Source organism: Bolinopsis microptera, chromosome 6, assembly GCF_026151205.1.
Source record: "Bolinopsis microptera isolate Bmic1 chromosome 6, MBARI_Bmic_1.0, whole genome shotgun sequence".
Classification (NCBI taxonomy): Eukaryota; Metazoa; Ctenophora; class Tentaculata; order Lobata; family Bolinopsidae; genus Bolinopsis; species Bolinopsis microptera.
The window spans coordinates 14,154,168-14,176,814 of record NC_087077.1 but is presented as its reverse complement, the minus strand read 5'-3'; the positions used below and the strand labels follow the sequence as shown (position 1 = coordinate 14,176,814).

Below are 22,647 nucleotides of genomic sequence, written 5' to 3'. Positions count from 1 at the left end.
CTGACCCTGTAATGTATTATTGATTATAATATGACGATGTATATTTCTTATTACTAATCAATCTATTTCAGCCTCTATTTAGAGGTCTAGCAAGACAGTCTATTTCATTGGTCCATAACATTGGCGACGAGTATGACAAAATCCTACCCCTATCCTCTGACCGCTACAGTCAGCGCGCCGGAAGACTGGTTCGAGCAGTACACATGGTTTCTCAAGTCCCAAAAATCCTATCCGGTTGAACCGGAACCGTTAGTAGAGAATCCGAATGAAGCGCAACGAACCGCGCATGCACAACTGTTAGCGGAATATAATCAGCTATGTCAAACGATCAAACCTCACTTCTTAACGAGCATTGATCCAGAAATCTTTTCCCTACTTACGTCTTTAGCATCTCCAAATGACGTCAACGAACTTACATATTTCGAGATGAAGACAATTCTCATAAATCACATGGTCCCGAAACCGACTGTTTTGGCAGAGCGATTCAGATTCTACAAATGCCACCAAAAGCAGTCGGAGAAAACAGCAGACTTTGTTGCGAGGTTAAAAAAACTGGCAGTCAAATGCAAGTTTACAGACTTCGGCAGTTCAATGTTAGATCAATTTATAATGGGAATTGTTAACTCAGAAGCACAGGAGTTGCTATTGGAGGAGGATTTCGAACAACTGACACTAGAGAGAGCGTATAGAAAAGTGGTGACAATGGACAGATCTAAATCAGAGGCTGCAATGATTAAAAACTCCCAGCAAACTGTACATAAGGTACAGATCAGCAAGAAGTCTCAAGGGAAATCTTCACAGGGAAGTTCCAATCAGGAGACAAGATGCAATAAATGCAAACTCAAATCGCATGCAACCAAGGACTGCTATACTAAATGTTTCAACTGTGGTGAATTGTATCATACTGCTAAGGACTGCCGTAAGAAGACGAAACGCAAGTCCTGGAAACAGAGTGGTAAATCTACACATCATGTATCAACAGACTGCAACAACAGCGATTCAAACAGCGATTCAAACCAGGACACAGAACAGTTTGTGAGTCGAAATATTTACTATTGTGAATTGTCGGAGAAATCCGTAAGTTTAGATGACCAGTTAAATGTTTTGTTTCAAAAATCTTCAAATTTGGGCAACAACCTGACAAGTATTGATGATTCTAAAATTCAGGATGATGATAATAGTGTTCTGTATGGTAGTAATTTGCATGATGATTCGCATGTTGATTTGCATGACAATAACATTATTTTGCATGATAACAGGTTTTTGCATGATAACACTGTTTACTTCGATAACGTGAACTTTTTGCGTGATTCTAGACCCCTGATCAAGGTTTGGATCAATCGCCGAGAGTGTCTGATGGAGTTTGACAGTGGATCAAGTGTATCTGTGTGCAGTAGAGAGATGCTGAAGAAAGCTGGTGTGGAGTTTAAGTTGAGAAGTAGTGATAGGCAACTGCGTGTGGCGAATGGTCAATACCAGCAGGTATGCGGTAAAGCAGTTGTGGAAGTGGCGATAAACAACCAGATTGTGAAAGGGTTGGAACTGTATGTGGTGGATAATCACTTTCCAGCACTGTTTGGACGCTCTTGGATTACAGAGTTTTGTGGTGAAAACTGGTTAGAAAAGTTAGTAACGAGAACACAGGGCCAAACAGCAGAAGTTGGACAGAGACCAACAAAAGAGGTTGAACTGGAGAGAACTGATGGAAACTGTAGCGCACACGAAGGAGAATTTCCTGGGACTCAAGAAGGAGTACGAACAGTGAACGTGTTGGGAGTTATGGAATCAGAATCAGTGACAGATACCGCCAAGAGAAAGTTTAAAACTGGACAACGATGTGAGGACGAAGAGACTGCTCCTAGAACACATCAGTTGAGAAATTTTGTTAGTGTGGACGATGAAACAGATCCTGGAACACCAACAAAGATACGGACAGTACAAGAGATAATGTCTAGTGACATCTTCAAAGATGAGTTAGGTCTGGTAAAGAACTATAAAGTGCAACTCCAATTGAAGGAGGGAAGCAGACCTGTCACGCAGAAATCAAGAGCAGTACCTTTTGCTATTAAAGACTTACTGGAAAAGGAGTTAGACAACATGGTGAAACAAGGAATTTTGAAGAAAGTCAAAGAGAGCCCATGGGGAACTCCAGTTATGCCAGTGAAAAAAGGAGACGGTGTGAGAATATGTGGAGACTTTAAAGCAGTCAACAAACTATTGGAAATGAAACATCACCCGTTACCAACTACAGAAGAATGTTTTGCAAGCGTTTCGGGAGGAGAAAAGTTCTCAGTCATAGACATAAAACAAGCGTACAATAACGTGGAGCTATCAACAGAAGATCAACTCATCACGACAATGAATACGCATATGGGACAGTATGTGTGGACGCGCTTACCGTATGGAATAAATAGCAGCGCAGCAATCTTTCAGAATCTGATGGACAATGTACTACGGGGTATACCTATGGTTTGCTGTAGGATAGACGACATTTTAATATCAGGAAAGAACGACAAAGAGCACTTAGATAATCTGAATAAAGTTGTGAGAAGACTGGAAGCAAACGGTTTCAGATGCAGACTGAATAAATCTAAGCTGATGCATGAAGAAGTGATTTATCTAGGACACAAGGTGAACAAGCATGGTATGTCACCAGTCAACAGCAAGATAGACGATCTGTTAAAAGTACAGGCACCTGAAAATGTGAAAAATTTAGTAGCATTTCTGGGAGCAGTTGGGTATTATCGCAAGTATCTACCAGATTTGTCGACAATAATCGCTCCATTGGATGAGTTGAGAAAGACTGAAGTTGAATGGCGATGGACAAAGACTGAACAGAAAGCCTTCGAAGAATTAAAGAAATTACTTTGTTCTGACAGAGTATTGACGTTCTACAACCCGCTGAAACGTTTGAAGCTGGATACAGACGCAAGCAGCGTGGGTTTGGGAGCTGTATTGTCACACAGATGATGATGGAACAAATGAACGTCCGGTTGAATTTATTTCAAGGACATTATCGAATGCTGAGAAAAAATATAGCCAGATTGACAAAGAAGCTTTAGGGATAGTCTGGGCTATAAAAAGGTTTCATATGTATCTGTATGGAAGACACTTTGAACTAGTGACGGATCACCAACCGTTAGTACATATATTTGGACCTAAGAGAGGCATTCCAGAGATGACGGCGAACAGATTATCCAGATATGCACTGCTGTTACAAAATTACGATTATAACATAGTATACAGAAATACAAAAGAGCATGCTAATGCTGATGTAATGTCCAGATTCCCGAAAAAAGTCATTCATGTGGACGAGCCAAACGAATGTGAAGAGGCATTTTCTTTGACCATGGAGGACGCACTGATAGATGCAAAAGAAGTTGCCCGGGAGACATCCAAAGACATTATTCTGAGCAAGATAGCGATGTACATTGTAGATGGCTGGCCGGAAAAGATAGACAAAGATCACAAGGAGATGAAAGCCATGTACGATAGAAAGAACCAACTCACGACTGAAAAAAGATGTATCACATGGGGAAATCGTGTAATCATTCCACATAAACTAAGAGCAGAGGTTCTTAAGATGCTACACCTTACACATGTAGGGATGACTGGAATGAAAAGCCTGGCTAGAAGCTATGTGTGGTGGCCAGGAATAGACCAAGATATAGAGATTTTAGTTAAAGCATGTGCATCCTGCCAAAAACACGGGAAAAAGTTACCAAAAGTCATCGACCATCCCTGGGTTAAATCAACAAGACCCTGGCAACGAGTACATGTGGACTTCGCTGGAGAATTCCAAAATAACTATTGGTTACTGATGTACGATACTTACTCAAAATGGCCGGAAGTTATCAAGATGTCTCATAACACTACTGCGCCAGCTACGATAAAAGCAATGAGAAGAGTATTTTCAAGAACAGGGGTACCTTGGGTTCTAGTCAGCGATAACGGACCGCAATTTATCAGTGAAGAATTCAAGAACTTCCTAAAGAAGAATCAGATAAGACATGTTTTGTGCCCATCATACTCCCCGAGGAGTAACGGAAGCTGCGAACGGTTTGTCCAGAGTTTTAAGTCAGCGATGAAAAAGATGTACGAAAAGTCTAAGGATTTAGATTTAAATCTCGCTAACTTCCTAATGGCATATAGGAATACTCCACACTCTGTAACTAAGCAACCACCAGCAGTAATGATGTACGGACGAACTTTACGATCTAAGTTACATCACCTCAGACCCAGTGATCAGATGGAAGCGGAACGACTGGATGTTGATAATGAACAAAAAGTTGTTGACAGTAAAAGAAACGAACGTGTATTTGAGGAGAAACAAACAATATGGGTTCGACCGGACACTCGGAAAGAGTACGAACCAGCAACGATTGAAAAAAGACACGGAGAATCACTGTGGTATGATGTGAACTACAAGGGCAGGATCATAAAGAAACATGTAGATGCGATGAAGAAACGGTTAGTGCCAGTAATCGAGTTACAGAAGCAGCAAATTGAGATACCAGAAAGAAACACTGAGCCGAGGAATATTGAACAACCTGTGATAACAGTTCAGCAGCAGCCGGGTCCAAGTAGAGAAGGAGCGCCAGCTGTGACTAGTAACCAACAGACTGCATCTCAAGAGAGCCGCATTGAACTTCCCTTTCATGCTCGAGGTTTCTTTTAACTCTCTGAAGGACCTCAGCTTGTTGTTCCCGGGCGTTCATCTTCTTCCACGGTTTCTTCCATTCTCCAAAACAAATCCCTGCCCTGCTGTACGGCTGGACCATTCCTCTCACCTCTTCACAGACTAAGTCCCTCTCAGCACAATCTAGTTCCTTGTCTGGTCTCCAAACTCTCCCTGACCTGACTTGCGGTTGAATCGCCCTTATCATGTCATCAGAAGACTGCTGGTAGGACTGTTGGAGTCGACATTTCTCCAGCTTCCAAGTATCGGACTGGCTGCTGATGGGCAAGGCCACACTAGATGTTTGACTAAATAAGCAGATGTTACTCAGTGTATGGCCTACACCCTGCCACACCTTCTGAAATCAATGAAATTTGGCGAAACTTTCAGAAATACTAAGTTTGACCCACATGTGAAGGTCGCTAAACTAAATGTAATATGTCAGGTACAAATTCTACTAGTTGTTAAGAGGCGTACTCGGGTTTCAGCACGACAACTTACTTAACGGCCTATTTAATACTCCAATTTTCCATGACTTCTAGAGATTATTTATTTATTATATTTCATTAAATTGTGATGATATTAATTTAACTACGTATAATGGGCTCCTTTTAACTAGAGTATGGAAATTCAGGTTCCGATATTATGGAATACCTCCCGGTTTGAGACTTACTCGGGGCACAGTTCAAACCCAAACTCTCTTTGTACAGATACATTTTTAGGACAGTAATTTCTTTTGTAATTATGGATTTCAGAATTTAAGGTGAATTTATATCTGGAAGATAACCAATTAAAACAAATTAATAAAGGGTTGTAAAATAATTGGGTTAAATAGGACTACAATATTAATTTAACTCTCATATCTCATAACTTAGTCTTAATGTCCATTTACCCCAATAATTGAAGTAGTAGCGAATGTGGCGAGGGTGAAGCGATTAAATAGGATGATTCACGAGGTCGCTGTTCCGGTTCTCTCTCTCTCTCTGTGAAGAGATCATATATCAATACAAATTTAATAGACCACACTAATTATACGGAATATAGGTATTAATTTCCTACTTCTAGATAACTTACGAACTAGAATCACTATAAGTATAATTTACTAACCAAGGAATAAGAATATAAAGTGGCGATCTGGTCTTTTCATATAGTGGAATGTCAACTAGAACTGAACCATCTTGCATGGTCATCTCGAGGATCTAACATAGTGACGAACGGTTCTCGAGGAAGGAGGGGGGAATCAATCTGAAGTAAGATAATTATAAGTACGGAGCGTTTAAGTAGTGACAATAATCAGATTGATTAAGTTAAATTAAGGGAAAATCTATCGTAGGAACCTCTTAATGAAGACGTAATAAACTTACGAAGCAATACGACTGGTGGAGCTTAGGTGAGGACAGGCAGAGCAAGTGGGGTGGGTATCACCGTCATATTGCCTGGAAACCAATAACTATTAGAACTAATAATTAGTACACAGGAAATAACTATAATACTACAATCGTCAACGTTAACAAGTGGAAAAGTGCTATGATTATGAACGATGGATTAAGGTTTACGTAAGATTTTTACCTCAAGAAAGGAACTCCATAGCCTAATTCTGGAAGGATCTATCGGGAACAGATAGTACTAGTAGTGCGAGGAATCTGATGAGATATTATGTATATTAACAGCATATTAAGCATTATACGACGGAAATTGACCTAAGTACGAACTAATCTTTAACGTCAACCTTTTGATACGAATGCAATCAATGACAATAACATGATCAAGAACTTAATCTAAATTACGAACCTATAATAGAAATGAGTAACATGTGGAGAGAGAACGGATACAGCAGAGCAAGACCCCGGGCCATGATAGGAACAGGTGAATGCAGAAGGCGAAAGGCGGAAGGCGGCGAGCAGCAGGCGAGCTCCCCTTTTTGTAGACTGCTGGTTGACAGGTCTTTGGGGAGTTGAAGGGGGAGTTGATTCTCATGGCACTCTTGTAACACCTCGGCTAGTTCGTCAACACAATAATCAAAAATCAATGCTGTTAAAATAATTGTAAGTATTCTTTTAACTATAAGTTCTAATAAATTTGAAACTTTAACAATCTTCAAGCCACTACTTTTCCCACCGGGAACGTCACAATTCCAAATAACTACTAATTTACAACGGCTTAAAATACTAACTACAGCTTCACGCCGTGAGACATTTCAATCATACAAACCTTACAACTTTCAGCTTGTTACGCTGACTCTTAATATTTTCTAAATTGATAAAGACTTTAAATTAATTGACCGACTACCCGTCTCTCAGTACAAATATTTTATAAGATACTAATACAGGCCGTGAGATATTTGCAAACCTGTTCACCTTCATTTCACTATACCCCTACCTAACATCTCCCCGATCGAAAATTAATGACGACCACGTCATAGTAAAACTATCTATAATTAAAGAAATGATAAATCTACAACCTTCTTTTTTTTCTTTAAAAAAAAAAATTTCAAAAGAACCATTAGTAATAAGGTATGCCCGTTCTTATAGTAAAAAATCATTAATTTAAAGAATTATCGAATTTCTCGCGCACAGCCAACAAAATTAAATATAATCGTACAAACAAACATTTGAATTACCATAAGTTAATATTTAAAAGTAAAGTCGTTGTAATTGTAGTGCCTATTCTGGTCGTAGTTATCTTTATTGTCATAGTACTGTCCGTAATTTTCCGACACAATCTGGTCACTATTCTCAGCAGGGTTATAAGTTCCAGGGTCTACTTGTGTACTTGCTGGGGTATTATCAATGATTAGACGACATTACGGAGGTTAACTGTTTTAAGGCACGCAAAGACAGCGAATAACACATACTCGAAGTCTAAGAGGAAAATAAAATCCTAATACTAATAGTTTAATTACGTTAGCGACTTATTATTTACAAAATATATCTATTAATCAAGGTTTAATAAAAATTCAAATCATCAAACGAGTAGCAAACGATGTGGCAAGAGAATATAAATGTGTGTTACGGTTATAATTAAGCTATTAAGTGATGTTCTTTCAGTTCTAGAAAATTGTTTAGGCCGAATTAATTTCAGTTTATTCATAATCAAAAGTTTTCCTGAATGCCTTATGCGGTAATTAATGTGCAGCCACCAGCCATATTTCACAACGTAAATTACCCCAACTTCAACAAAATTTGTATCCCTTATTTCCCAGCATGATTCCACCATGCCAACTTTAACAACATCACTTCTATATCAAATCACTTCTCTATGTATCTACTTCATTTAAAATATCTTCCCCTCTTCTTCACGTCCGCATACCCTATTACACTAAATCATCTTTATTTTTAAACAACAAACCCCTTATCAAATCTCCCTCTGTATCATATCTTCTCTTCTTCACGACCGCATACCCTATTACGCTAAATCATGTTGCCAATCTTAGTTTCAAAGTTCGAAGGGTCGTACTGAATCCGAAGTGTTTCTAACCACCAAGCGCGCTTTTGGCGGTATCACAACACTCAAATAATCAGATAAGAAGCCCATCTACTTATTAAAACTAACACCTTGTCAACAACCATTATAGCACCTCCTCCCAATAAACTTCACAACATCATCTGAACCCCGTATCCCTTAGCCGGCTAATAATTTATACTGCAGTTTAATATATCTCCCCATAATATAATTGTCTCACATTTCAACATCTCATTATAACATAATCTTATTATCTCGTAACATCATACATCTCTCGTATCATTCCCATCTTTATCTAATTATACGGCCGTATATTTCCTATAATATATCACTTCTTTCTCTTTAACATCTTCTTCTCTTACTTCTCATTATAATTACATCTCTTCTACCTACTTCTCTGTTGTGACTTCATCATTTTATGGCGATGGCTGCAACAACTAATATCAATGTAAATAAATAAATTGCACTAACGGTGCATTACCTGAGGACCCCAGGCTTTAATGTTGGTAAACAACAATAGAGATTAGGCGGAATGACAGGCTGAGCGCGGCCCAGTAAACGGTGCACTAACAAAACAACAAGCAAACTAAGGTTTGGTGTCTCTTCCAGATTTTTTTGAAAATTTTGCTACAAAATTTTGTACAGAGAGAGCCGCATTAGGGCTACATTGTTAAGAGGCGTACTCGGGTTTCAGCACGACAACTTACTTAACGGCCTATTTAATACTCCAATTTTCCATGACTTCTAGAGATTATTTATTTATTATATTTCATTAAATTGTGATGATATTAATTTAACTACGTATAATGGGCTCCTTTTAACTAGAGTATGGAAATTCAGGTTCCGATATTATGGAATACCTCCCGGTTTGAGACTTACTCGGGGCACAGTTCAAACCCAAACTCTCTTTGTACAGATACATTTTTAGGACAGTAATTTCTTTTGTAATTATGGATTTCAGAATTTAAGGTGAATTTATATCTGGAAGATAACCAATTAAAACAAATTAATAAAGGGTTGTAAAATAATTGGGTTAAATAGGACTACAATATTAATTTAACTCTCATATCTCATAACTTAGTCTTAATGTCCATTTACCCCAATAATTGAAGTAGTAGCGAATGTGGCGAGGGTGAAGCGATTAAATAGGATGATTCACGAGGTCGCTGTTCCGGTTCTCTCTCTCTCTCTGTGAAGAGATCATATATCAATACAAATTTAATAGACCACACTAATTATACGGAATATAGGTATTAATTTCCTACTTCTAGATAACTTACGAACTAGAATCACTATAAGTATAATTTACTAACCAAGGAATAAGAATATAAAGTGGCGATCTGGTCTTTTCATATAGTGGAATGTCAACTAGAACTGAACCATCTTGCATGGTCATCTCGAGGATCTAACATAGTGACGAACGGTTCTCGAGGAAGGAGGGGGGAATCAATCTGAAGTAAGATAATTATAAGTACGGAGCGTTTAAGTAGTGACAATAATCAGATTGATTAAGTTAAATTAAGGGAAAATCTATCGTAGGAACCTCTTAATGAAGACGTAATAAACTTACGAAGCAATACGACTGGTGGAGCTTAGGTGAGGACAGGCAGAGCAAGTGGGGTGGGTATCACCGTCATATTGCCTGGAAACCAATAACTATTAGAACTAATAATTAGTACACAGGAAATAACTATAATACTACAATCGTCAACGTTAACAAGTGGAAAAGTGCTATGATTATGAACGATGGATTAAGGTTTACGTAAGATTTTTACCTCAAGAAAGGAACTCCATAGCCTAATTCTGGAAGGATCTATCGGGAACAGATAGTACTAGTAGTGCGAGGAATCTGATGAGATATTATGTATATTAACAGCATATTAAGCATTATACGACGGAAATTGACCTAAGTACGAACTAATCTTTAACGTCAACCTTTTGATACGAATGCAATCAATGACAATAACATGATCAAGAACTTAATCTAAATTACGAACCTATAATAGAAATGAGTAACATGTGGAGAGAGAACGGATACAGCAGAGCAAGACCCCGGGCCATGATAGGAACAGGTGAATGCAGAAGGCGAAAGGCGGAAGGCGGCGAGCAGCAGGCGAGCTCCCCTTTTTGTAGACTGCTGGTTGACAGGTCTTTGGGGAGTTGAAGGGGGAGTTGATTCTCATGGCACTCTTGTAACACCTCGGCTAGTTCGTCAACACAATAATCAAAAATCAATGCTGTTAAAATAATTGTAAGTATTCTTTTAACTATAAGTTCTAATAAATTTGAAACTTTAACAATCTTCAAGCCACTACTTTTCCCACCGGGAACGTCACAATTCCAAATAACTACTAATTTACAACGGCTTAAAATACTAACTACAGCTTCACGCCGTGAGACATTTCAATCATACAAACCTTACAACTTTCAGCTTGTTACGCTGACTCTTAATATTTTCTAAATTGATAAAGACTTTAAATTAATTGACCGACTACCCGTCTCTCAGTACAAATATTTTATAAGATACTAATACAGGCCGTGAGATATTTGCAAACCTGTTCACCTTCATTTCACTATACCCCTACCTAACACTAGTACGATTCGATGCAGTGGAAGAGGTTGAAGTTGACGTTTAAGCACTAAGCAGTCACCCTGCCGAACAAGAAATCAGTCAGGCAAAGAGGCTAGGTTGACTAGAAACTCAATCACTGTATCCGTGGAACTTGCCGGAAGCTATGTGAGTTATTTTACCTCCTTATTTCAAATGACCTCCAAACCAATTACATTGAAGAGGTGAAGAAACCATTAATATTTACTGCATTAAATGCAACTATAAAACCGAAATAGTAATACACTACTGACTACAAAGAAACATCTTACATGGGGCCAGGCTCATATAAGTGTTCATATGTTAGTGTTCATAGCCGTTGAAAATATGGCGGAATGACAGGCTGAATGTGGCCCAGTAGAAGAAAAAAACATTATAATTCTTTCCGACCATAATAGAAATTCAATTGAACTAGAATGAAACAAAGAGTATTACATTTTTAAATTAGTCGAGTCAACCAAATTTCACTGAGAAGCTGGACATTTATACGACAATTTAAACGCAATGTGTATGCGCCGTGATCAATGGTCACGGCGCATAACCATTGCGCCGTGACCATTGATCACGGCGCATAACCCGTAAGATGCTGCGCACATTTTTGATTTTAAAATGGCGGGAACACATTTCAACTGCCATTGTAGTAGAGGCTCTTACGGGCAAAAAGACGTGTTTTCTGCTACGAGTTTAGAGACCTAACCGCTAATTGGACACAATAGTATGATGTCTAAGGATCGATAATATGTTAAGAAGTATAAATTTGGCCTTATTAGTCACGTGCTATACCAATGCGCGTTTTAAACTTTGACAGTCTATTACTCTAAGGCAAATAGAGTAATTATATTCATATTTTGTCAGCAATAAGATCACATTATTTTCTATTTAGTGTGAAAATATGAGCTAGAACGGACATAATCTCGCTGAGTTATAGCTGTTTGAAATTTATGATGAACGCGCGGGTGCCAATTGATAACAACTAAATGCTTTTGCGCGTAGTGCGCGTCGAAAATTTGGCAAAAACGCTTGCGGAGTGACAATATTCAAACTTCGATAAAGTATATGAAGTGGGTACTTCTCGGAAAGGAAAAATTTAGGCAAACACGATGTGACTATTTTTGGGTTGATTTAATACAACTGCAAAAAATTATTCAAACTTCAAGCAAAAAAGTCAAAATTTTTACCACTTTTTTGGATTTTTACCTCAGAACAAATAGAGGGATTTGTTTTATTTTTATACAATCTTGTGCGGCTGTCTTTTAGCTATCTTTATGCAAGTTTTGCCGACATGCCAACAAAATTAACTTGCTCAAAATATCAAAAAACATGGTTTTTTGGCCTATTTTTGGCCCAAAAATCGGTTTTTTGCGATTTTACCCCAGAACAATCAGTCCAATCATCTTGAAACCACTTTCAATCGATTCTACGGTCAAAAATACGTCTAGTAAGGTGTATCTGGGGTCCCTAACGTATCGAGCAGACAATGCCCGTAAGAGCCTCTACTATTGTTATACGATACATTGTAGTGCATAGTGGAGTGTGTGGTCTGATAGTAGACAGAGGATTTATTTGGAACATTTCCGGTGCCTTAAACTGTTCTCCACTGTGCACTGCACACTGACTATTTGATCGCTTAAACGAATAAGCGAGCTTTCAAAAACATAAGCTACCAATGTTTCATGCTGCACACATATTCAATATTGTTTTCTTTTTACATAATTGATAATATCCCTAATATCTTTTCAGGAGTATAGGTAATCAGACACTAAAGAGGACTTGCTTCTACTAATGCATGATGTGTTAAAATGAAAGAGAAAGAGAAACCACTCATTTATGATTTACTTTTAGTATTATGTCTTTCACTGTCTTAACAATGATATTGAAGTTGATCTTAAAAACTGACTATGAACCCTTGCTAAATGATTTGGGAAGGTGTTAGGGCTAAATATACCTGTAAACATCACTTTCAGTGATTTTTATGAAATTAATGATTAGGATATATTTTGGGACTAAAATAAGCGCAAGACCTTCGACGTTCCTATACTATACTACTCCTATTATTATTTTAATCTAGCAAATATTCAAAAAAAATTTATACTGTCGTATAAATAAAATACTTAGTAATCGGATTAGGCTATTAAAAATTGAGTACTACAATTACCAAGCTGAAATATATAATGTTGAACTCAGAAATTTTCACGCGTTGGTGGAGAAATATTCAATCCTGTGCGTAGTTTTTTTGTCACATCTATGGCAAATTTTAACCAATTTTGTTCATTCTTTCATAATACTATTTAGTAGACAAATTACTTTCGAACTGTGTCCATATTATTTATTCAAATCTAAAACAAACACCTTAATTTGGCTTCAAAATTGTTCAAATCTGAATACGAGCTAATTACGACGCATACCGGTCACGGCACTGCGCGCAGCAGTGTCAATATTCACAATGCAACATTTCATTAATCTACATACAAGCGTACTCCAGCCCCTGCACGCATCCGTTCTTATGCGGCGCGGCTCAAGCCTCGCACGCAGCGCACGTATTATTTTATACTTTTTGCTTTCTAATAAATACTTTTTGCTTTCTAAATAGTACTGCTGATCTTTTTAAGATTCCTGAACAGTGAACAGCAGCAAGCAACTTTACAACTTCACATAGCCATGTGTCTACGCTTAATTGTAGCGCGATGCACTACTGGGTCGCGCGCGCATCAAATAATGCTTCTCGCAACCACGTATGCAGATCGGCGAGATGCGAAGGATTGACATCGTCAATCAATGTCTACGCGTACTGCGTGACGCGCTTGTTTCACAACACACAAGTAGAATAATCTTGTGCCGCCTTTGGCGGTCGCGCGCTACTGCAAGCGAGAGGCCGAGAGGGCTTTGCAGTTAAAGCAAGTTTACAACCTACCAGGACGCGCGTGCCGGGTTGGACTCGTCGACGGTAATATTATGTGGAGCAAATATTTTACGAGTATCACCCGTTAACGAGCAATTTACCTGGCACGCCAATCCCTGTCGTGCGCGGCGCGCTCTTTTCAAGCTTCCTGAAGGATGATGATTATTAATCACTCTAATCATCAGGATGATGATTAATCATTGCTACACGTTGTATACCTCTCGTGCACGCGAAGCGTGCACGCCGGCCGGCCGCGCGCGATCAAAAGGGGTTACAGCGTGTGTCAAATTAATCACTCTAATCATTGCTATCCGATAAAACACTAGACCCTACAAAAGTGACTGCCACAGTAAGAGCAATCCATTCAATTCTCTCTGTGAACGAACATTTTACAGCCTACTATAAGAGCCCAGATTTCCACTCAAATACTGGCGAATGCATAATGCTATCAGCTATAGGACCTCAAAATAAGATCGAAATTTACAAATCCGATCTATTCATAGAAAAATAGTATTATAAATCTCTTTTATCGACAAAAACAAGCAGAAATACGCCAGGAGCTCGAGTCAACACCACTGGCAAAGTTGATGTTCCAACTAGCGGCTGAGAAAGGGGCAAGTGCTTGGTTAACAGCACTACCTTTAAAAGAGTATGGATATCTGATGAATAAACAACAGTTCTCAGATGCAATAGCTCTCAGATACAACCTGAACTTGAAGGACTGCCCTAAAACATGTACGTGTGGCCAGAAATACTCAGCAAACCATGCGCTCATCTGCAAACTTGGTGGATATGTGTCACTGCGCCACAACTCGCTGAGAGACACCTTTGCAGAACTAATGAGAACTGTGAAATGCAAGGATGTGCAGACTGAGCCAGTTCTTCTTCCAGTTGATGGTCTAGAGTTACCAAGGGGAACAGTCCTAGGAGACCAAGCCAGGCTGGACATTTCTGCAAGATCGATTTGGAATGCTTCAGAGAGGGCATTTTTTGATGTAAGGGTATTTCATGCCCCAGCCCCCTCCAATGCATGCAAACCGATACCAGCAATGTACCTGTCCCATGAAAATGAGAAAAAGCGATGTTACAATGCAAGGGTTCTTGAAGTGGAGAAAGGAAGCTTCACACCTATAGTGTTCTCGACTTCTGGTGGAATGGGTGGTGAAGCTGAGAGACTGGTCAAGAAGCTGGCCAGTAAGATGGAGTACCACACTGGCCAGAGATACTCAGACGCCGTAGGATACATAAGAAAGCGCCTTCGCTTTGAAATTCTCAGAACAACAGTGATTTCTCTCCGTGGAGACAGAGGTGCGAGAAAAAACATTGTTGATATAAACAGTCTAGATCTTAACTTGGAGCCACAAGGCCAAGGGTAATTTTTAATTGTTAAGGGAATTTTTTGAATTCTTAAAGGGTTGATTTTATATAGGGTCATTGCTATATTATTATGTGTATATTGTTTGAATAATTTTATATACTTTAAAAAAAATAAAATAGTATTATAAAACATTTCTATTTTATCCCTACGCATTTGTAAATAACTAGAATTGTGTAACCTTAAATTATTTCAGAATTATAACTATTGTGAAATTAATAAAATAATTATCACTTTTGTAACTGTGGACTTGTGCACCAATGACCAAGCTGCGTCTCGTATCGGTTCCGGGTATGAAACAAATGCTAATGGGCAAAATTCTTGGCTAGAGAATACTTTCTTGGCTAGAGAATACTTTCTTAGATATTTTGGACAGTTTTTAATATTGGTAATGTTAATGAATTGTAATTGATTGATATATAATATTTAGGCCCGTGGCCAGTTTTCTATATAAATTCTTGGAGCATTATATTGGTGGGTTCAAGGTTTATGCCTACAAGACTGGTCCCCACTTGTGTCATCAACCCTTACTTCTTATGTTGCTCTAACCAGAGCCCTCCCATAGGGAATGAAAGAAGCCTTAGACGTCCAGTAAGCTGGGTAACATTATAACATAAACCCCAGGCTGTGGTTTGGGCTTAACTAGGTTTATGATGTCTGTATTGGTCAACTAAGCTGAATCATCAATACATCCGTGATCGAAGGGCAAGTGAAAAAGGCCCTGTCAAAAGAATTGACTCTTACAAGAGTACATTGCAGTACTCAAACAAAAAAGTTGCATTTCGCTGTTAAGGGGGGGGGGGACAATGGATATTTTTTTGTGAAAGTTGATTTCGAGATAGCAGTTGACCAACAAACTAGGACCAGTGACCGAACTTTTGAGGGGGTCCCGGACCCCAACCGCCAAACGGTGCCCTCGGGGCAGCCACGCCCATATTTGGTCCAAATTAGGCCCAATTTAGCCAAATACCCTGAACATGCCCAAAACCCAGATTTTGTGTGCTTTACTTGTAGCTAGTGGTCTCCTGAACTCGTATATGAAATTTCATCAAGATTGGACAAAAAATGACTGAGTTATGGGCCAAAAACAATATGCCCATATTTGGGCATACGCACCAAATTTGGTAGATTTCGTCCCATAAATTGGGCAAATATCAATATTTTTGAATGAAACTTACTTTATAAGAAAGGTAAGCCCAAACTACATATTCTCTGTAAGTTATAGCTTTGTATTTGTTTAAATGTGGATACTAAGGCGAAAAAACCACAAAAAATGAACTAAATTGCCCGTATCTTGGTTCGCGATATTCGCGGAATTGATCTCATTAAAATTGTAACAGCTCAATCAGTTTTCAAAATTTGGCGGCCAAATTCCAAAATTTTCCCGGAAAAATTCAGAATTTGGCCGCCAAATTTTTTTGGAGGCCTAAATCAAAAATCTGTTCTCAAAATAAGGTGGAAATGCGATTTCGAGTCGATTCCGAAAATTTCATGCAAAAATTTTGAAAACTGATTGAGTTGTTACAATTTTAATGAGATCAATTCCGCGAATATCGCGAACCAAGATACGGGCAATTTAGTTCATTTTTTGTGGTTTTTTCGCCTTAGTATCCACATTTAAACAAATATAAAGCTATAACTTACAGAGAATATGTAGTTTAGGCTTACCTTTCTTATAAAGTAAGTTTCATTCAAAAATATTGATATTTGCTCAATTTATGGGACGAAATCTACCAAATTTGGTGCGTATGCCCAAATATGGGCATATGGTTTTTGGCCCATAACTCAGTCATTTTTTGTCCAATCTTGATGAAATTTCATATACGAGTTCAGGAGACCACTAGCTACAAGAAGAGCACCTAAAATCTGGGTTTTGGGCATGTTCAGGGTATTTGGCTAAATTGGGCCTAATTTGGACCAAATATGGGTGTGGCTGCCCCGCGGGCACCGTTTGGCGGTTGGGGTCCGGGACCCCCTCAAAAGTTTGGTCACTGGTCCTAGTTTGTTGGTCAACTGCTATCTCGAAATCAAGTTTCGCAAAAAAACATCCATTGTCCCCCCCCCCCTTAACAACTTATATTAATAGTACTATACTGGGAGATCGTTCAAATATTAGGTAAGCGTAGCTAGGGATGAGGAGTTTGAATTAAGTAAAACAAAACATCACGAAGAGGGGAGGGAGATCTTACATGGTCAAATCTTACAAAGAATGTTAACGATCCCTACAGTGGCGTAACGTTGCCTGTTGGCGCCCCTGCCGAAAATGCACCCCCCTGTTGAGTGTTGGTGCCCCCTCTCCTTTTTGGCGCCCCTCCCTAAAATTTAACAAATTAAGTGATTTTAGAGGATACGCCAGTAAAATCTCTAAAAAAGTGTGTTTCTTAGAGTTGTGAGTTTCTCATCTTAAATGTGTAGCCCAGCTGGAGGCTCACGATGAAGTCGTATATTGAGTCATCGATCTGTCAATTATAAGATGTTAAAGATAACTAGTAAAGATTGAAGCCATATTTTATCATGTTAACGGATCAGACTCGCTAACTCTCAGAACCTGTTATGATCATTATCCTTCTGTTTTTCTGACGCCTTATGGAAGCAAAAAAAGAACAGTGATAAGGCAGCAAATTAATTCAGGAGTTGAAAAAAAGATTAAATGTTCCCAAGAAGAAAGTTGATATATATTGATAACCTGGAATTTTCTCAGATTAGATCTATGATGATCTTATCAAGAGTGATGTTTTTAATTTGAATTTGAATCTCTCAGTGAACTTGCACATGATTTTAGAGTTTGAGTGTTCATTTTTTGTTTACTTTTCGTTTGTATTCATGGTCAGTTGTTTCACACAGGTTGTCCCATTGGTAGCCAGCCTTTTAAAATTTTCCATGTTTATTTGATATTTTTATGAGTAACAAGTATATCTCAAAACTGTGCATCAATAAACCTTACATGGTATGTTATTTAAGCACAAACTTGTGTGCCACACATTTTTAAAACTCAGATGCTTGAACTGGGTAACCACTGTAAACTTCCCCTAGATGGAAAAAAGCTTGAATCATGACAAATGGAACAAACTTTTGCCCTATGCGACAGATGCGCCTGAACATGTGTTTGCTGATATCAAGAAGAACATATCTTTCTCTGTTCAGCAAAAGGACTTGACTCGTGGTCTGAAGTTTTGGTCTGATCAACTATCCACGTGAGCTTTTTTCCTACTTTTACCTAGATCAATTTCGTTTTGAATAATCCTAGAAACTTTTGATGCTATCGTGTATTGGAATACGATGTTTTGTAGTAGCATCACAGCTTAAAATTTGTGAATGCTATAAAGATTAACTGTGTTATATTATGATGTTATCTAAATGTATTATGTTAGAAGAAGGTAGTCCAGGTAACACTATTTGTTGGTTTCAGGTTCATCAAGATCTATGGGTATCAAATCTCCAATGAAGACTTGGTTACGCTTATCAAGTTGTACTACTCACTTATTATAAAGGAGGATATCAACATTCCTGTTGTGGGTTGTGCTGGTAGAGCGTTTGCTCTTCTGTTAGGGTAAGTTTGATATTATCTGTTTATGTAAGCTTAAGAGATGTATTTGTTGATTACTCCAGATCATGTTATTTTCTGTTGTGAGACAAAAGGCTATTTTGCATCCTTGATTGACCTGAAATTAGAAAATATGTTCTGTTCAAGTTATGATTAGAATTTAGGACTATACTTGCATTTTTATTTGCTGCACGAGCTGGCTCTAGTTGAAAATAATTTGTAGCATAAGTTCGTTTCTAACAAAAGGTGCTTGGACTATTTGGCAAATTGAATGGGTGTTTAAAAGTTTAGCAAAATTCGACCTCAAGTATTTAATGTACAACAAAAGATTTACAGGATGTAAGAACTTGTCTTAAATTAATTTACAATATAATTCTAAGCTTGTATCTTCAGTCGTCAAAAGGTAAAGAAAAGGATAACCAGAGAGGAGTTGGTGCTGGATTGGAGGCCCTTGTACAACATTTGCAAGGAAATATATTTTGGGAAGGATAGGGTCTACAATCTGAAAGTTGGATACTCGTAAGTTATTTTGTCTTTTTCTATGCAGATGTTGGGAATATTCGCCACTTCCGCATTCACAGTGGCTTCTTGGACACTGTATAATATAGTATATACTATTTTAAATAACAAAGCTTCATCCCTCTGCTATGCCATTAAGGTGTAAAAAAACATTATAATATCTTTGCACAATTGGACCCCCGAGGAAGCTATGTTTAAAAAGAACAACAGTTCACGCTTTTATACATATAGGATGGTAATTATGCGGAATTAGCTTAAGTTGAAAAACTGCTCTATAATCGAAGAAGGGTCAGATGTTTACTATTCACGAATTTTATCAAGTTAATCTCTTCAGGCAGCTCGAGGGTGTGATTAGAAACGTGGTATCCAGTTCTCGAGAGTGAGTTGTTTTAGTTATAATTATCAATCAATTAGCAATTATTAATATACCTATTTAACTGTCCATTAACGGGGTAATTACCTGCATTTGCACATTTTAGTTATGAGAATACTAAATTAAAGTATGAATATTTTTAGCTTTAGAGGGGGGGGGGGTGTCACGTCCGTCTATGTCCGCTTGTCTCATAGAATCCAAAAAGGACAGGACATAGGCGGACATAGGCGGACATAGGCGGACATAGGCGGACATTAATGGACACCTAAATTGCTAAATAAAATGTTCAATTTTTGCTGTTATAGGGGGATCATGTTTTTTGTCCGTTCGGTACCCTATATTTTGAAAACGGACAAAAAATAGAGCGGACAAAAACGGACAAAAATGGAAATAACATTTAGATGCTTCCTCCTCCTACTCTTCCTCCTCCTCCCCCTGGGTCTTCCTGATCTTCCTCAGTCCTCTTCCTCCTCCCCTCCTCAGTCCTCCTCCTACTCCTCCTCCTCGTCCTCAGTCCTCCTCATCAGTCCTCAACAGTCCTCCTCCTCCCCAGTCCTCCTCCTCCTCCTGAGTCCTCCTCCTGGGTCCTCCTCCTGGGTCCTCCTCCTCCTCTTCATCCTCCTCCTCTTCCTCCTCAGTCCTCAGTCCTCCTCCTCATCCTTCTCCTCAGTCCTCCATCCTCCTCCTCAGTCCTCCCCCAGTCCCCCTCCTCCTCCTCCTATTCAGTCCTCCTCCTCCTTCTCAGTCCTCCTCAGTCCTCCTCCTCCTCCTTCTCAGTCCTCCTCAGTCCTCCTCCTCCTCCTCCTCCTCTTCCCTCTCAGTCATCCTCCTCAGCCATCCTCCTCAGTCCTCCTCCTCCTGGGTCCTCCTCTTCATCCTCCTCCTCTTCCTCCTCGGTCCTCAGTCCTCCTCCCCCTGGGTCCTCCTCATCCTTCTCATCAGTCCTCCTCCTCCCCAGTCCTCTCCCAGTCCCCCTCCTCCTCCTCCTCCTATTCAGTCCTCCTCCTCCTCCTCCTCAGTTCTCCTTAGTCCTCCTTCTCATTTCTCCTAAGTCCTCCTCCTGAGTCCTCCTCCTCTTCCTTCTGAGTCCTCCTCCTGAGTCCTCCTCCTCCTCCCTCTCAGTCATCCTCCTCAGTCATCCTCCTCAGCCATCCTCCTCAGCCATCCTCCTCAGTACTCCTCAGTCCTCCTCCTTCTCAGTCATCGTCAGTCCTCCTCCTCAGTCCTCCTCAGTCCTCCTCCTCCTCCTCCTGGGTCCTCCAGCCTCCTGGGTCTTCCTGATCCTCCCCAGTCCTCTTCCTCCTCCCCTCCTCCTACTCTTCCTCCTCGTCCTCAGTCCTCCTCATCAGTCCTCAACAGTTCTCCTCCTCCCCAGTCCTCCTCCTCCTCCTGGGGCCTTTTCCTGGGTCCTCCTCCTGGGGCCTTTTCCTGGGTCCTCCTCCTGATCCTGGGTCCTCCTTCTCCTGCTCAGTCCTTCTCCTCCTCAGTCCTCTTCTTCCTCTTCCTCCTCCTCCTCCCTCTCAGCCATCCTCCTCAGCCATCCTCTTCAGCCATCCTCCTCAGCCATCCTCCTCAGTCCTCCTCCTTCTCAGTCCTCGTCAGTCCTCCTCCTGAGTCCTCCTCCTCCTGAGTCATCCTCCTGAGTTCTCCTCCTCCTCCTCCTCCTCCTCCTAGGTCCTCCTTCTGGGTCCTCCTCCTCCTCCTCCTGGGTCTTCCTGATCCTTCTCCTCCCTCTCAGTCATCCTCCTCAGCCATCCTCCTCAGCCATCCTTCTCAGCCATCCTCCTCAGTCCTCCTCAGTCCTCCTCCTCCTCCTGGGTCCTCCTCCTCCTCCTCCTCCTCCTGGGTCCTCCAGCCTCCTGGGTCTTCCTCATCCTCCCCAGTCCTCTTCCTCCTCCCCTCCTCAGTCCTCCTCCTACTCTTCCTCCTCGTCCTCAGTCCTCCTCATCAGTCCTCAACAGTTCTCATCCTCCCCAGTCCTCCTCCTCCTCCTGGGGCCTTTTCCTGGGTCCTCCTCCTGGGTCCTCCTCCTCCTGGGTCCTCCTCCTCCTGGGTCCTCCTCCTCCTGGGTCCTCCTTCTCCTGCTCAGTCCTTCTCCTCCTCCTCCTCAGTCCTCTTCTTCCTCTTCCTCCTCCTCCTCCCTCTCAGCCATCCTCCTCAGCCATCCTCTTCAGCCATCCTCCTCAGCCATCCTCCTCAGTCCTCCTCCTTCTCAGTCCTCGTCAGTCCTCCTCCTGAGTCCTTTTCCTCCTGAGTCATCCTCCTGAGTTCTCCTCCTCCTCCTCCTCCTCCTCCTAGGTCCTCCTTCTGGGTCCTCCTCCTCCTCCTCCTCCTGGGTTTTCCTGATCCTTCTCCTCCCTCTCAGTCATCCTCCTCAGTCATCCTCCTCAGCCATCCTCCTCAGCCATCCTTCTCAGCCATCCTCCTCAGTCCTCCTCAGTCCTCCTCCTCCTCCTGGGTCCTCCTCCTCCTCCTCCTCCTCCTGGGTCCTCCAGCCTCCTGGGTCTTCCTCATCCTCCCCAGTCCTCTTCCTCCTCCCCTCCTCAGTCCTCCTCCTACTCTTCCTCCTCGTCCTCAGTCCTCCTCATCAGTCCTCAACAGTTCTCCTCCTCCCCAGTCCTCCTCCTCCTCCTGGGGCCTTTTCCTGGGTCCTCCTCCTGGGTCCTCCTCCTCCTGGGTCCTCCTTCTCCTCCTCAGTCCTTCTCCTCCTCCTCCTCAGTCCTCTTCTTCCTCTTCCTCCTCCTCCTCCCTCTCAGCCATCCTCCTCAGCCATCCTCTTCAGCCATCCTCCTCAGCCATCCTCCTCAGTCCTCCTCCTTCTCAGTCCTCGTCAGTCCTCCTCCTGAGTCCTCCTCCTCCTCAGTCATCCTCCTGAAATCTCCTCCTCTTCCTCCTCCTCTTCCTCCTAGGTCCTCCTTCTGGGTCCTCCTCCTCCTCCTCCTCCTGGGTCTTCCTGATCCTTCTCCTCCCTCTCAGTCATCCTCCTCAGTCATCCTCCTCAGCCATCCTCCTCAGCCATCCTTCTCAGCCATCCTCCTCAGTCCTCCTCAGTCCTCCTCCCCCTCCTGGGTCCTCCTCCTCCTCCTGGGTCCTCCAGCCTCCTGGGTCTTTCTGATCCTCCCCAGTCCTCTTCCTCCTCCCCTCCTCAGTCCTCCTCCTACTCTTCCTCCTCGTCCTCAGTCCTCCTCA

General features: G+C 40.9%; 2 protein-coding genes and 2 long non-coding RNA genes across 5 annotated transcripts in view; 2 read left to right on the top strand and 2 right to left on the bottom strand.

The window, feature by feature from the left end:
- Positions 1 to 3,277: 3,277 nt before the first annotated feature.
- LOC134817419 (uncharacterized protein K02A2.6-like) lies at positions 3,278 to 4,678 on the top strand. The gene has a single exon (XM_063826560.1). The coding sequence runs from the start codon at positions 3,278 to 3,280 to the stop codon at positions 4,676 to 4,678; it is 1,401 nt and encodes a 466-aa protein (XP_063682630.1).
- Positions 4,679 to 5,482: 804 nt separating this feature from the next.
- On the bottom strand, positions 5,483 to 7,372 carry LOC134816814 (uncharacterized). Its single transcript, XR_010160447.1, has 5 exons — positions 6,470 to 7,372; positions 6,248 to 6,321; positions 6,043 to 6,114; positions 5,786 to 5,923; positions 5,483 to 5,661 (listed from the first exon to the last, which is right to left on the bottom strand). It is a non-coding gene; the product is annotated as an uncharacterized LOC134816814 (long non-coding RNA).
- A 30-nt stretch (positions 7,373 to 7,402) lies between these two features.
- LOC134816813 (uncharacterized) lies at positions 7,403 to 10,677 on the bottom strand. Of its 2 annotated transcripts, XR_010160446.1 has the most exons (6): positions 10,138 to 10,677; positions 9,916 to 9,989; positions 9,711 to 9,782; positions 9,454 to 9,591; positions 9,239 to 9,329; positions 7,403 to 7,453 (listed from the first exon to the last, which is right to left on the bottom strand). It is a non-coding gene; the product is annotated as an uncharacterized LOC134816813 (long non-coding RNA). The 2 variants fall into 2 exon arrangements; XR_010160445.1 differs by lacking the exon at positions 7,403 to 7,453 and having other exon boundaries at positions 9,151 to 9,329.
- A 4,124-nt stretch (positions 10,678 to 14,801) lies between these two features.
- The window catches only part of LOC134817418 (proteasome activator complex subunit 4A-like), a 30,161-nt gene continuing 22,315 nt past the window's right edge, over positions 14,802 to 22,647 (top strand). The window contains exons 1-5 of the mRNA XM_063826559.1: positions 14,802 to 14,882; positions 18,056 to 18,216; positions 18,432 to 18,572; positions 18,960 to 19,085; positions 19,420 to 19,464. Of these exons, the coding sequence (XP_063682629.1) occupies positions 14,802 to 14,882; positions 18,056 to 18,216; positions 18,432 to 18,572; positions 18,960 to 19,085; positions 19,420 to 19,464 (554 nt within the window). The remainder of the gene's footprint in view (positions 14,883 to 18,055; positions 18,217 to 18,431; positions 18,573 to 18,959; positions 19,086 to 19,419; positions 19,465 to 22,647) is intronic.